The sequence below is a fragment of the Geotrypetes seraphini genome, chromosome 3, assembly GCF_902459505.1.
Source record: "Geotrypetes seraphini chromosome 3, aGeoSer1.1, whole genome shotgun sequence".
Taxonomy (NCBI): Eukaryota; Metazoa; Chordata; class Amphibia; order Gymnophiona; family Dermophiidae; genus Geotrypetes; species Geotrypetes seraphini.
In genome coordinates, this window is record NC_047086.1 from 48464439 (window position 1) to 48478493 (window position 14055).

The following is a 14055-nucleotide window of genomic DNA, read 5'->3' on the forward strand; positions in this document are numbered from 1 at the left end:
AACACAGTACTGGGCTATGCTAGCATTATATGACAGCACTTGGGTCCTATGATGCATCCTCAGAGTGCTTAAATGGAGGTGCCTAGTTGTAGGATTCTCCCCTAGAGTTCTTTCTTTTCCCACTCCGAACCCTTCCCCCTATCTCCAGAATCAACGTATTTCTAGGCCACAGCCCCTTATCCCACCAGCTCCCTTCTCCCAGGCCCAGCAAGAGATACCTCCATCTCTTAGCTCCTGCCCTTTTGTCATGTCCTTAGCCCCCATTTTAGGTCTGAGCTCCCTTCTGCCACTGATCCCCAGCATCATCTTCCTTCCCCTGTTGCATCTCTAGCCTTCTATTAGCATCCCTAGCCTCCTTTTCCCAGCCCTAGCCCCTCTATCAGACCCATCTCCCCTCTTACTTGTCCCCTTATCAGCCCCAGTCCCATTTTCAGATTCTCAGCATCAGCCCTCCTCCTACCTGCTCAGCCCCTCTAAATTCACTGCAGAGCGGGGAGCTCATTTATTTGCTTCAGCTGTGTTCCGTCTGTTCTCTGCCAGATGTAGCCACCAGCACTGGGCAGGAGTTGAAAGCAGAGCAACTACTTCCTGTATCACCAAAAATAAAAACAAGAAGTGATTGCTTTCTGATTTTAACAGCCACAGAGGACATACAGAATGGCTGGCGTGAAGAAATGCGCTCCTTACTCTACAGCAGATTTATAAGTACTAGGGAGGTAGGAGAAGGGGGTAGCTGGCACAAAAGGTTTATTGGGGGCAGACCCTTCCTCCATTTTGATACCTACGTTCAAATACATATATTACATCATCTTGCAATGCATCCAGGGAAATTATATCGAGTCAGTGGAGCACTGCAATTAACTTGTACTGCAATGTGCCCATCTTGTGCCTGTTTGTTTACTTTAAATTATGCTGGTCTTGTAACAAAAGGTTTAGAAGATGCAATCTTTAACTATCAAGATTACTGTGTTTTTCCTAAAAATATTTATATTCTTTGGGTTGTACTGGACTTGACTTCAGGAGTTAGTTGTGACCCTTTGGAATTTAGGTCAGCTGAAGTTTGTCTCCTGAACTGGTAGCAGTTGGCCATCTTTGATTTACATTGGAGACATATTACATTACATTACATTATTGATGTCTATTCCGCCCCTACCTTGCAGTTCTGGGCGGATTACAAAAGAGACATCTGGACATTTCCAGGAGAATTACAAAGAGATATCTGGATATTTTCGGGAGAATTACAAGAAGATTGGTGAATTACAATTTAGGGAATGGGATACATTTTGAACCATAATAAATATTTTTATGATATTTCTTATCTAACAAGAGAGCCTTTTATTACTCCCTTGCCCACATGCACAGTTTGTCTGACACATAATTTATAATTCTTATGCTTGGAACTAGTAGGTAGATGGACAAATGGGCACGTTGAGAAGCATTACTCAAGTTATCTAGAGAAAGGACATACTGATAGGAAAGACAAGCAATTCGTTTTTCTTAAAATGCATTGCCTAGTTGTATATCTGAGGTTGTTTATCTTTTCCTGTTTCTACATTTTCTCATTATCTTTCTCTTGAAGTCTCCCACATTCCTTGTCTCAGGTTTTCGAGAGGATTTATAGTTTTTACAGTCCTTTGATGGGCCATCCTAGATATATTTCTGGTATTAGGGAGGCCTGGTTGCTTCTTGTTCTTCCTGTACTGATGCTTTAGCTGGAATTTAACATATTTTTTTTTTGGCTCTGTATACCTTGTAATCCATCACGGATTAATTTTCAACCGATGCAAGATACAAGTTCTAAAAACTAAGGGCTCCTTTTACTAAGGTGCGCTAGCGTTTTTAGCGCACGCAGGAAATTGCCGCGCGCCACGCTTCTAGAACTCACTCCAGCTCAATGCTGACGTTAAGGTCTAGCGCACCTTTGTGAAAGGAGCCCTCAAGTTCACTTGTTGCATTTATTTTCAAGAATTTCATTTGAAAGAGTGTTTCGCTTCCTCTGACAGGTGTCGTTCCTGCCCCAGTTAATCTTAAATTCTCTGAAGTGACAAAAGATAGTTTCAGAGGGACTTGGGACCACGGTGCTCCAGATGTAGCCCTATACAGAATAACCTGGGCACCCATCGGCACAACAGAGAAGCTTGAGGTAATCACCCTATGAAATATTTTAAAGGAGGGCATTCAAAATGCAGTCTTTTTCTGAAACACAAGTAATAGTGACTCGCAAGAGAGCATCTACTGGTAGTTCCTTGGCAGGAGATGTTAAGGGCCCAAGGCGAAACTGAAGCACTGCATTAAGAAATTCTTAGACATTTCTTAGTAGAGCTGTACCGAATAGCATATTTTACTGTTCTGTTGAATACAAATAATGAAAAATATTATTCAGGTGAACACAAAAGTTCAAAGACAACCTTTGGTTAGAAATGTAATTCTTCTCAGAGGTATTTTCCTTCCATGCCTAATTGCACTCAGGGTGAAAGTACTAATGTCCACTTCTTGAGCCTACGGCTCACTCTGAATCTTTGGCGGATTCTCTACAGCCTCAGCACCCTGAGGTTGTGGGTTCAAATCCACGCTGCTCCTTGTGACCCTGAGCAGGTCACTTAATCCCCCCATTGCCTCAGGTACACTAGGTAGATTATGAGCCTGCCGGGACAGACGGGGAAAATGCTTGAGGACCTGAATAAAGTCATATAAACTGTTCTGAGCTCCCCTGAGAGAATGGTATAGAAAACTGAATAAATAAATACAAATACTGAATATGAATAATAGGCATTGAGCTTCAACATAGAGAATAACACGGTGACAAAATTCATCACCGTTCCCGTCCCCGCGGATAACCGCGGGAAACCATCTTCATGTCATTCTTTAAGGAAAGAGGGAAGAATCAGAGTATGAATGGCCACAACCACTGACCCGCAAGCTTTGCTTTGAAGAATGCTGGTGTAGAAGGACCGAGGTTGAAACAGACACTACAGAATGACAGTCTATGGTATCCAGAGCAGATATTGTGATGTCATAATGCCTCATTCCATCAGTGCCTAAGAGCCTATCTCATCAGTGATGTCACAATGGCTTCATTATCCTTGGCTCACATAAGAATCAGAGTATGAATGGCCACAACCACAGACCCTCAAGCTTTGCTTTGAAGAATGCTGGTGTAGAAGGACTGAGGTTGAAACAGACACTACAGAATGACAGTCTCTGGTATCCAGAGCAGATATTGTGATGTCATAATGCCTCATTCCACCAGTGCCTAAGAGCCAATCACATCAGTGATGTCACAATGGCTTCATTATCCTTGGCTCACATAAGCACAGCCACTGACCCGCAAGCTTTGCTTTGAAGAATGCTGGTGCAGAAGGACCGAGGTTGAAATAGGCACTAGAAAATGACATGGGGTTATCCGCGGGGATGGGAACGGTGATGAATTTTGTCACCGTGTCATTCTCTACAAGTTCAACATAACAAATAAATAAAAGAAGCAATGTGAAATTAATTTGTTTTTAATGATGTAATTATTAACTTTCCCCTCCCCCTTTCAAGCTCATGTTCGTATTTGTAATTTGTCTATTTAATGTTCACATTTCTTCCCCCCTACATAAATTTATTTTAACCTTTCATTTTTAGCATTGTAAACCGGCCAGATGCACGTTGATGGTTGGTATATTAAAATTAATTAAACTTAAAACTTGAAATCAGAGATCAAATGTTTATTTCGGTAGGATATGGCAGAGTAGAGCCCCAGATTATTTGTATTCAACTTTAAGTAATTATCCAGCTAAATACAAATAATGTATTTGGGACCAAATTGAATCAAATACAAATATTTGGTACAGCCCAATTTCTTATGGAATTTTTCCACTTAAAGGTAAACAATTATAGCACTTTACATTAAAACGTGTTGCAAACTATCATAATGGAGATTCTGCTTCAGAGGGTCTTAGTACTCAGTAGAGAATGACACGAGGAGAAATTTTTCCCCATCCTCGTAGGTACTCAAATTCCCGCCCCATCCCGGCGAGTTCTTTTCCTGTCCCTTTCCCTATTCCTGAAATCTCTGTCCTCATCTGCACAAGCCTCAAACACTTTAAAATCATAAGTGTTCGAGATTTGCGCGTTTAAGGCTGAGCTTACAGGAATGGGACAGGGACAGCAACAAAGGACGGGACGGGGAAAAATTTGTCCCCATGTCATTCTCTAGTAATCAGCTAAACAGCTAATATATAAAGAATATGAAATATCCAACAGGAAAAGTAGGTTCATATCCCACTGCATGTATTTAGAAAAAAAAGTCAAGGTCTGTTAACCTGCCCTGCTTAAAATATAAGAAATGTCAAATTCAGGAAAATACTGATAATATATTAAGTCTCCTTGTGGAGTTTACCAGTTAAGAGGGGTAATTATCAATGTGGGTTACCGTTAAGACATGTTATTTTGCTGTTTGCTAACTTCGGTTATTAGTAACATGAGTCAGGGATAAAAAAAAAAAACACATCTTAAACATACTGGAGCCCATGTTGATAACTATAACTCTAAATCCTGAAAAACTGCTGCTTTCACTTGGTAAACGACCTCAGCTGTTTCCAGATGAACATTGTTCACTTCTGAGACCCTTACCAATGAGGTCACTGACATTCTGTCAGGGTTTCCGCAGCTGGCATTGTGCTCGCTGCAGGTTTCCAGGTCTCGCTGTGTCTTTGTCGGGTAGAAACCGACGTTTCAGACATCATCCCGTGGGCTTTCTTTAGGGCATGCTCTGAAGTCTGCAGTGTGACCTTTTTAAATACACGGTATCGTTTTCATTTCAAATGACCGAAGGGATATTTATTATTGTAATAATGGCAGCCTAGTCTAGCAGTACCTTTTTCATAAGGTCGATTAAAGATCCTAGGCTAAATGCTCTGACGCCGCTCCGATGCTCATAGGAATTTTATGAGTATCGGAGCAGTGTCAGAGCATTTAGTGCTCCGGGATAGAGAATGACACGGTGACAAAATTCATCACCGTTCCCGTCCCCGCGGATAACCGCGGGAAATAATCCCATGTCATTTTTTTGTGTCTATTTCAACCTCAGTCCTTCCACACCAGCGTTCTTCAAAGCAAAGCTTGCGGGTCAGTGGCTGTGCTTATGTGAGCCAAGGATAATGAAGCCATTGTGACATCACTGATGTGATTGGCTCTTAGGCACTGGTGGAATGAGGCATTATGACATCACAATATCTGCTCTGGATACCAGAGACTGTTATTCTGTAGTGTCTGTTTCAACCTCAGTCCTTCTACACCAGCATTCTTCAACGCAAAGCTTGCGGGTCAGTGGTTGTGGCCATTCATACTCTGATTCTTCCCTCTCTCCTTAAAGAATGACATTAAGATGGTTTCCCGCGGTTATCCGTGGGGACGGGAACGGTGATGAATTTTGTCACCGTGTCATTCTCTACTCCGGGATGCAGTAAAAGCCTCTACCGCGGCTTAGTAAAAGGTGTGTGTGGGGGGGAGGGGAGATAGTTAGCGGTGACAAATTTAATTTTTTTTTTTTTCAATTTTCTATACCGTTCTCCTAGGAGAGCTCAGAACGGTTTACATGAATTTATTCAGGTACTCAAACATTTTTCCCTGTCTGTCCCGGCAGGCTCACAACCTATCTATTTGTCTGTTAAGGTGACTAGGATTGTACCTGCTTAGGTTAGCCGGATAAGTTATAGCTGCTAAAAAAAATACCTCAGGGGGCTGATATTCAAACTGTGGGAGGCAGGCTTGCTAACTCCCCCAATCGGTGCTGAGCCTAGATACTCAATGCTGGGCCATTTCTGGTGAACAGCATTTGAATATCCAGGTTTGGGCTTTTTTTTTCTAGTGGCTATAAAGTTAACAGGCTATGTCAATACTGAGTGCTGGCTGGTTAAGTTTATAGCAGCCAAAGATTGGCTGGTCAGCACTCAGTGATGGTGGTTATCGTGCAATATAGCTGGCTAAGTTTTAGCCACTAACCCAGAATATTCAGCAAAGATAGCTGGCGAGCTCCCGCTGAATATGGCAGTTAGCCGGCTAAGCGCTATTTAACCAGCCAGCAGCCGTTCCTGGCCAGTTAAATAATGCCGAATATCAGGCGATGGATGTTCAAATGGCCTGGGATTCAATATTTAGCCTCAGCGCCAACCTCGTGAGTTAGCTGGCCTGCCTCCTGTGGTCTGAATTAGAGAATGGCACGGTGACAAAATTCATCACCGTCCCCGTCCCCGCGGATAACCGCAGGAAATAATCCCATGTCATTTTTTAGTGTCTATTTCAACCTCAGTCCTTCTTCACCAGCATTCTTCAAAGCAAAGCTTGCGGGTCAGTGGTTGTGGCCATTCATACTCTGATTCTTCCCTCTCTCCTTAAAGAATGACATGAAGATGGTTTCCCGCGGTTATCCGCGGGGACGGGGACGGTGATAAATTTTTTCACCGTGTCATTCTCTAGTCTGAATATCAGCCCCATTGTTTGCATGGAAAAAAAAGGCTTCTCTAGTGATGATTATTACTTAAGAGATACTGTAGAGTAGCCCAGTGTTTAGAGTAATGGGCTGGAAACCAGGGTTAAAATCTTGCAGATTCTCCTTTTTGACCTTGGGCAAGTCACTTTACCCTCCATTGCCTCAGGTACAAATTTAGGGCCCTATTTACTAAAGGCTCCTTTTATGAAACTGTGGAACAGCTTTTTACTGCGTGTTGGCAAGGTAAGGCTCCGACGCTCATAGGAATCGAATGAGCGTCGGAGCATTTAACTCGCCAGCCCGCGATAGGAAACTCTTCTGCAGTTTAGTAAAAAGAGCTCTAAGCATTTTTCCAATAGACACAAAATGGAAGAAAACCTTAAGTAAATAACCCCCTTTGATTTTACAGTAGGATTGATACCTACTGTATCTAAATGTAACTCTACAAATGAAAGGCATGAGTTAAATCCAAATCAATACAATAAGAAATGGGTCAAATGTATAAATCACGACGACAGTGTCTATGAAAACCTCTTTAATGCCTGCGTTATTTTTGTCTTTCTTTTTTTTCCAAGACCATTGTAGATGGTGATGTAAACACCATGGTCTTCGATAATTTGAAACCAGAAACCTTGTATGAGGTTGCCATTACTGCTATCTATCCTGATGAATCGGAAAGCAGTGATCTAGTTGGCACTGAGAGAACACGTAAGTTATCTAATTTCGGTTATGCACGAGGGTTCTTCAAAAAATTTCTGCACTTTTTGTCTTTTTGCGGGAAATGGTTGGGATGGGAAAAGTGGTACGAGGGCGTGCCATAGAATGTCATGTGACCAGTCAGTCAGGCAAGCCGGCTTACCTTGCAAGAAAAGTGATGTAATTTGCTTTTCGGATATTTAATAGATAGTGTTTACAAAATTAAAAGTGTGAAAGCTTTTTGAAGATCCCTCGCATAATCCATCACAGTTAGACGGTTCATAGACAACGGCGCGAAAGACAAAGGTGCGCGCCGACAACTGAGCGCAAGACGGAGGCGCGTGCCGAAGAAAATTACAGTTTTTAGGGGCTCCGACGGGGGATTTTGTTGGGGAACCCCCCCACTTTACTTAATAGACATTGCGCCGGCGTTATGGGGGGTTTGGGGGGTTGTAACCCTCCACATTTTACTGTAAACTTAACTTTTTCCCTAAAAACAGGGAAAAAGTTAAGTTTTCAGTAAAATGTGGGGGGTTACAACCCCCCACACTCCCCACAATGCCCCCACAATGCGGCGCAATGTCTATTAAGTAAAGTGGGGGGGTTCCCCCCCACGCCCCCCCGTCAGGGCCCTAAAAACAGTAATTTTGAGCGGCGCTCGGCGCCGTGCTGCGCTCAATTGTCTGGGCGCGCCTTTGTCCCGGCGCGCTTTTGACCTGACACCCAGTTAGACTAAGGTTAAATGGGGATGGCCCGTGGCTGGAAGATCTGGATTCTACTTATTGGACACGTGGGGAGTGCCATGAATGTAATAGTTATAAATGCTAAGGATAGGGAGAGGATGAAGATGTCGGCAACATCATAGTGCCTGTGTGCTGAGCTCTGAAATGAACTGTGGTCTGTGGCCCACTGTTGAGGCTGTCATTACAATAGCAAAGTCTAATCAAGAGAGAATGGTAAAGTCTGATCAAGGAAAAATTCTGGCTGTCACAAAGAAAGACCTCAGGTCTGGAGCTCCTGTATAAATAGCCCTGGGTATATTGACAGGGAAGGGATGGTGAGAGGGTCCACTGATTCTATCCCTTTGCACAAAAAGGTCTTGCACTTGCTGGTTGACATGTACGTAGTAATGTGGGTGGTGCTTGCAGCAGCCACAGCTCCCCTTCCCCAGTCAGTAATTCCCTGTGCTCTGGGTCCCTCATTTTCCTAGGGCTGATCCGGATATTAAGGCAGATTCTGACTGAGCTGGAAGCCCAGATATAGATAGAGGAAGGTGAACCATGAAAAAATATATAAATATAAGGTTGATATTTAGGCCTGGATTCTGTATAGGACGCCTGGTCTCAGAAGCCCACGGGCGTCTTATACAGAATTGGGCCTAAGGCTGTCTAAAATAAACCTGATTCTGTAACTGACGTCCGTGTTACAGACACCGGTTACAGAACTGGGTTTATTTTAGACACGGCTGCTACGCTTATCGCGGTAAGGGATCTCCCTGGCATGATAATAATAGCGTCTGCGGCCGCCAGTTCCCCCCAAAAAATTCACTGACAGGAGGGTGTCCAACCCCTCACCCCTCTATGTTCGCCGGCAGGAGGGTGCCCAACCCCTCCTGCTGAAGGCCCCCCTAAGTTCGCCGGCAGGAGGGTGCCTTATCCTCTCCTGCCGGAAGGCCCCCCCACACTTCCTGAGAAGACCCCCCAGCGAAGACCCCCCCCAGACCTCCCCACTAACCTTAAAAGTTGGCCGGCCAGCCGAGTCTTCCTACTATCTGGCCGGCAGGCCCGCCTCCGTTGAAATGAGGCAGGCCTACCCCTTCCCGATGCATTGGCCTACCCCTTCCCGATGCCTGATTGGCCCAGGCCTCAAAGGCCCCTCTTATGGGTGGGGCCTTAGACACATGGGCCAGCCCATGTGCCTAAGGCCCCGCCCATAACTTATAGGGCTGTGAGGGGGGCTCCTGCATAACTTATAGGGCTGTGAGAGGGGAGGGCTGTATCTCATCTGCAGAGCTGCTACCTCTGCACCCAGAGGTTGTGAGATCAAATCCCTGTGCTGCTCCCTGTGACCCTGGGCAAGTCACCTTATCCTCCAGAGCCCACCACCTTGAATGCAAGCTTTAAAATGCCAAAGCCACAAAAAGACAGTATACAAGTTCTTCCCCTCCCCTTTGCTCTGGTTGCTTCTAATATAGAAGGTTAACCCCCTAGTGCTGTGAGACTACCACTAGGGGTCAACACTATCATTTTGAACTTGGAGCTGATTGGAAGGGGATTGCTACGGTTCCAGCCCACTGTACTACTAGGGATCACCTCTGGTTAAGTCACAGTGGTGGAAGGGGGGTCAAAGGGAGTTTGGGAGTTGGGAAAGGAATCAGGGAGATTGGAACTTGGGAGGTTGGGGCAGGGGTTACTAGACATCCGTGGAAACCCGGACATGTTCTCTTTTTAGAGGACATGTCCAGGTGCCCGGACGGACTTTCCAAAACCTGCAGTGTGTCTGGGTTTTGGAAAGACTTGCCTCATCTGGAGGGCCTCTGAGCACACGCGGATGACATGAAATGCAGCAGCGTATGCTCGGAGGCCCTCCAGACCCTGCAGGAAAGAAGAGACGAGGCTGTGAGGGGGCAGAACCGAGTGGGGCTGGGGTCGGAACCGAGCAGACTGGTGGCAGACAGGGGTAGGGCTACGTGTCCGTGATGTTTTAGCTTCAGATATGGTAACCCTAGTTGGGGCTTGGAAGGGAAGATCAGAACTTGTGGGCGGTATTTTGTTATATTGTACGTTTATGCAGGAGTATTGACTTTGTATGGTTTTATTTTTTGTACTTGATCTAAACTTGATCTAAAGGAGGTTCAGTTTATTGGAATCGTTAACCAGATCGAACTATGTGGTGTATTGCAGTTTATAAATAAAATTTTATGTTCTGTTATGTTTTTTGGAATCTGGGAGGTTGGAGGAGAGATTGGAACTGATGGGATGTTGGAGGAGAGATCATAATCAGGGGAGGGGGCTTGGAAGGAAAGATAGAATGCGGGGGGAGGAGGGGGGGCAGACTGACAGATTGCCTTATCCACGTCCCTGCTGATAGTCAGATAGTACCTGAATATACGACTGATGCAGGTCCCGGCTGAATATCAGCTGAGACTCACATAAATGCCAGCAACTGTTTTTCTGTTTTATATATGATAGCATTAATGATTAATTGTTAATTGTTATTCAGAATGTTTATTATGTTTTTCTTCCTATGACTTATGTTATTTTACATATGTGTATGATTAATTTAAATGCCAATAAAAATTATTGAACTAAAAAAAAAAAAAAAATGGCAGCAATTAGCTCCCGTGTGGACAAGCCCAGATATTCTAAGCTGGTGCCTGGACATGGACTGATATTGAATATCAGAGTTTAATTTAGCTAGCGAAAGTCAGTGCTTAAAAATCACTGGCCACTGTCGAATGACTGCTAAAAATCAATAAATATATGTCTGTCTGTCTGTCCATATGTATAGTTTAAGTACATAAATCTAGAAGGAATCAAACTTGTTTTTTTTTTGCCTCCTAATAGTGCCCAGATTTACGACAACTCCTCCAGGTAAGACTTTTATTCTTAAATTTAATATTGTATCACATGGAAACAGCCCTCCTCCCCCAAACACCCCTCCCCCCCAGCAAGACAAGTTTTTCCAATTATATTTCTATTAATAAAATACAATTCCCTTCCACCTCAAATACTAAACTGTCGTCTCACCAGAATTGCTCAAGGTCAGAAGTAGGCAACCTCGGTCTTCCAGGGCCGTAACCCAGTTGGGTTTTCAGGATTTCCCCGATGAATATGCATGAGATCTATTTGCATGCACTGCCTCTTTGTGTCTGGTCACTTTGGATACCTTCTGTGGACTTAGACCTGGTTTGAGATGGCCTAAGTCACAACGTCCTAGTTCTGTCTAGGCAGTGTTGTCTAGAATGGCCCATATCCCGCCCAAATCCCACCCTCACCACTCCTCCTAAAATGCCCCTTTTAGCTCTGGTCGTTCAGCAGCACTGTGAAGGCCTAAGTCATTTTTTAAATAAGTCTAAAACCCGGTTCGCTTATCGGCACTTTGACGACTTTTGTAACTGATCGTCCAAGTGCTGATTTAGGCCAGTTTTTAGATGTTTTTCTGTTTCGATTATGAGCCCCCTAGTGCATAGCCATTATTTTTATTTATTTATTTAGTCATTTATTTAGCCCGTCCTCTCAAAGGAGCCTATGTGAGTTACAATAATAGTCTAAGACTGGGCAAAGTAAAGCAAAAACAAAAAATAATGGAATGGAATGGGTAGATGTGAATTACCTGTTTACCCTTTCCAAAAATACTAGGCCTAGGGGCATACACTGAAGCTAGTAAATTTAAAACAAACCAGTGAAAATATCGCTTTACCCAATGTGTAATTAAACTTTGGAATATATTGTCAGAGAAGATGGTAAAAGCAGTTAGCTTAGCAGGGTTTTAAAAAAAGGTTTTGCTAATTTCCCAAAAGAAAAGTTTATAAGCCATTATTAAGACTGTTTATTTCTATGATTAGCAACAAAAAAAAAATCTGTTTTACTCTTTTGAGATCTTGCCATGTATACAATAAAATAAAGTGAAAAGGCCTTCCATTCAGCAGTGTTCAAGGCAGACGGCTCCACAGTATTGAGATAGTAACATAGTAAATGACAGCAGATAAAGACCAGAATGGTCCATCTAGTCTACCCAATAGTTACATGCATTATAAATTCGTGATTAAATTAAATCGCCTGAGATAGTTGAGCTCTGGAGCTCTTTTTAGGAGCAAGTGGTAAAAAATGTGGGAGAGTGTGGCACAGTGGTTAAAGCTACTGCCTCAGCACCCGGACATTGTGGGTTCAACTTCACACTGCTCTTTGTGACTTAATCCTCCATTGCCCCAGGTAAATTAGATAAATTGCAAGCCCATGAGGACAGACAGGGAAAAATGCTTGAGTGCCTGAATAAATTTGGGTAAACTGTTCTGAGCTTCCTTGGGAGAATTGTGACCTAGGTTGGCCACTATTGGAAACAAGATACTGGACTTGATGGACATTTGGTCTGTCCCAGCATGGCAATGCTTATGTTCATATGAACCCCCAGCTCTCTTTGGAAGTTTTTATACTTGCATACATTGAAACCATGCATCTTTGAACCAAGGTTTTATTTTTCTGCGGTACTTTTAGGATTAATTTTTTCTTGCTCAGTTTTTTTTCTTGTGTAATTTCCTCCTCCCTCTGTTCAAGGAGGGAGGAGGACAGACTGGGGGCAAGAATTGCACAAATGAGCTAATTCTATAAAGGACATCTACATTTACTGTAGAAGCCTATAACATGCCTACCTAGAGCCTATTCTGTAGAGAAGAACAGGTACCTACCTTTCCTTGTAAAATGTCAAGGTTTGGTTTCAAGGTTTTATTAAAATTTTATTTAATCGCTTATCTAATTTCTAAGCGAGTTTACAATATATATATATATGTATATACTAGTGTTTAAGCCCGTTACATTAGCGGGTGCTAGTAAAGCCTCCTTCCCTCACATGTCCCCTATTTTCAGCCCAAGCTCCAAACCCATTTTTACCCTCCCCCCCAGCCCCCTTCTCCCATCTGTTCCCTTTCAGCCCAAGCCTCCTTTTCTCACCAGCAGCATTTCCCTCCCCACTCCGCTTCCCTGTCCAGTAGCACCTCTTCCCTGCTCCCCCTGTCCCTCTTCTTTGCTCCCCGGCCCAGTAGCACCTCTTCCCTGCTCCCCCTGTCCCTCTTCCCTGCTCCCACTGTCCAGTAGCACCTCTTCCCTGCTCCCCCTGTCCCTCTTCATTGCTCTCCCGGCCCAGTAGCACCTCTTCCCTGCTCCCCCGTCCCTCTTCCTTGCTCCCCCGGTCCAATAGCACCTCTTCCCGGCGGGCTGCATGTTGGAAGCTCTGGCTGCTCGGAGCTGCAGGTGTCGTCCCAAGGGACTGCCTTGCGGGCGGGCGTCCATGGCATTTTCTTCAGTTGGCGCGCGGTGGTTGTACGGGTGGAGCTGTGCGCCGGGCCTTTTCGGCAGTCGGCACGTGTTCTCGGGCTGCCTTTGGGGCTCCATGTCCATGCTGCTTGTCTTGGAGGGTTGTGTCGGGGCAGGTCTCCTGTGCACAATTCCCTTGTGGTCGGCGCTGTGTTGGGGCTTCTGCTGGGCAGTGGCCTGTTGGCTCGGCGTCGTGCGCGTGTGAGGGCGGCGGGCAGGGAGAGTGCTTGCCTGCGCTTCCTCCAGCGGTTAGTGAGCAAGAGCGGGATGAGGGGAGTGGCCAGAGTGTTTCCTGCTGCCGCGTTCTAAAATAGAATCTGGCTACGGATCAGAAAACACGGCGGCAGGGAACACGAAATCCTAAGTGTGCATGCGCGCTTAGGATTTTATTATATAGGATATATATAAAGAGCATGAATATAAAAAAAATGCCATTAACAATATCATTAATACTTACAAAAAGAAAACAATTACAAAGAAACATCAACTAATAATTAGCATATTATAAAGGGATAAATGAGACAGACGGGAGACAAAAGGAAATAGGGTTAGAAATACAATTTGGATAGGAACGAAAGACAAATAAAAAACAAAAGGAAAGGGCTCGTTGCTGCTTAATTCCTTAAGGGAGTTTAAAAGGATACTGTAAAATGTCAGTGTAACATGCCAAGAATACACCCATATTCTAAATGTGATCACGCACATCGGCCATAGAGCAGAAATGCCAGTATTCAGGTTAATTATGCCCATTCTTGGCATCTAAATCTTGGTGCCTTCCTTATAGACTTACCCCCTAACTGACTGTTGGGTTTCAGCGTCTTTTTGCCCTCATTTTGCTTGATTTGAAAATCT

General features: G+C 44.2%; 1 protein-coding gene across 3 annotated transcripts in view; it reads left to right on the forward strand.

Moving 5' to 3' along the window:
* The window catches only part of COL12A1 (collagen type XII alpha 1 chain), a 413394-nt gene that overhangs the window by 218268 nt on the left and 181071 nt on the right, over nucleotides 1–14055 (forward strand). For all 3 annotated transcript variants that reach the window (XM_033936132.1, XM_033936135.1, XM_033936133.1), the window contains 3 exons: nucleotides 2004–2143; nucleotides 7051–7183; nucleotides 10738–10764. In XM_033936132.1, coding sequence (XP_033792023.1) covers nucleotides 2004–2143; nucleotides 7051–7183; nucleotides 10738–10764 — 300 coding nt within the window. The remainder of the gene's footprint in view (nucleotides 1–2003; nucleotides 2144–7050; nucleotides 7184–10737; nucleotides 10765–14055) is intronic.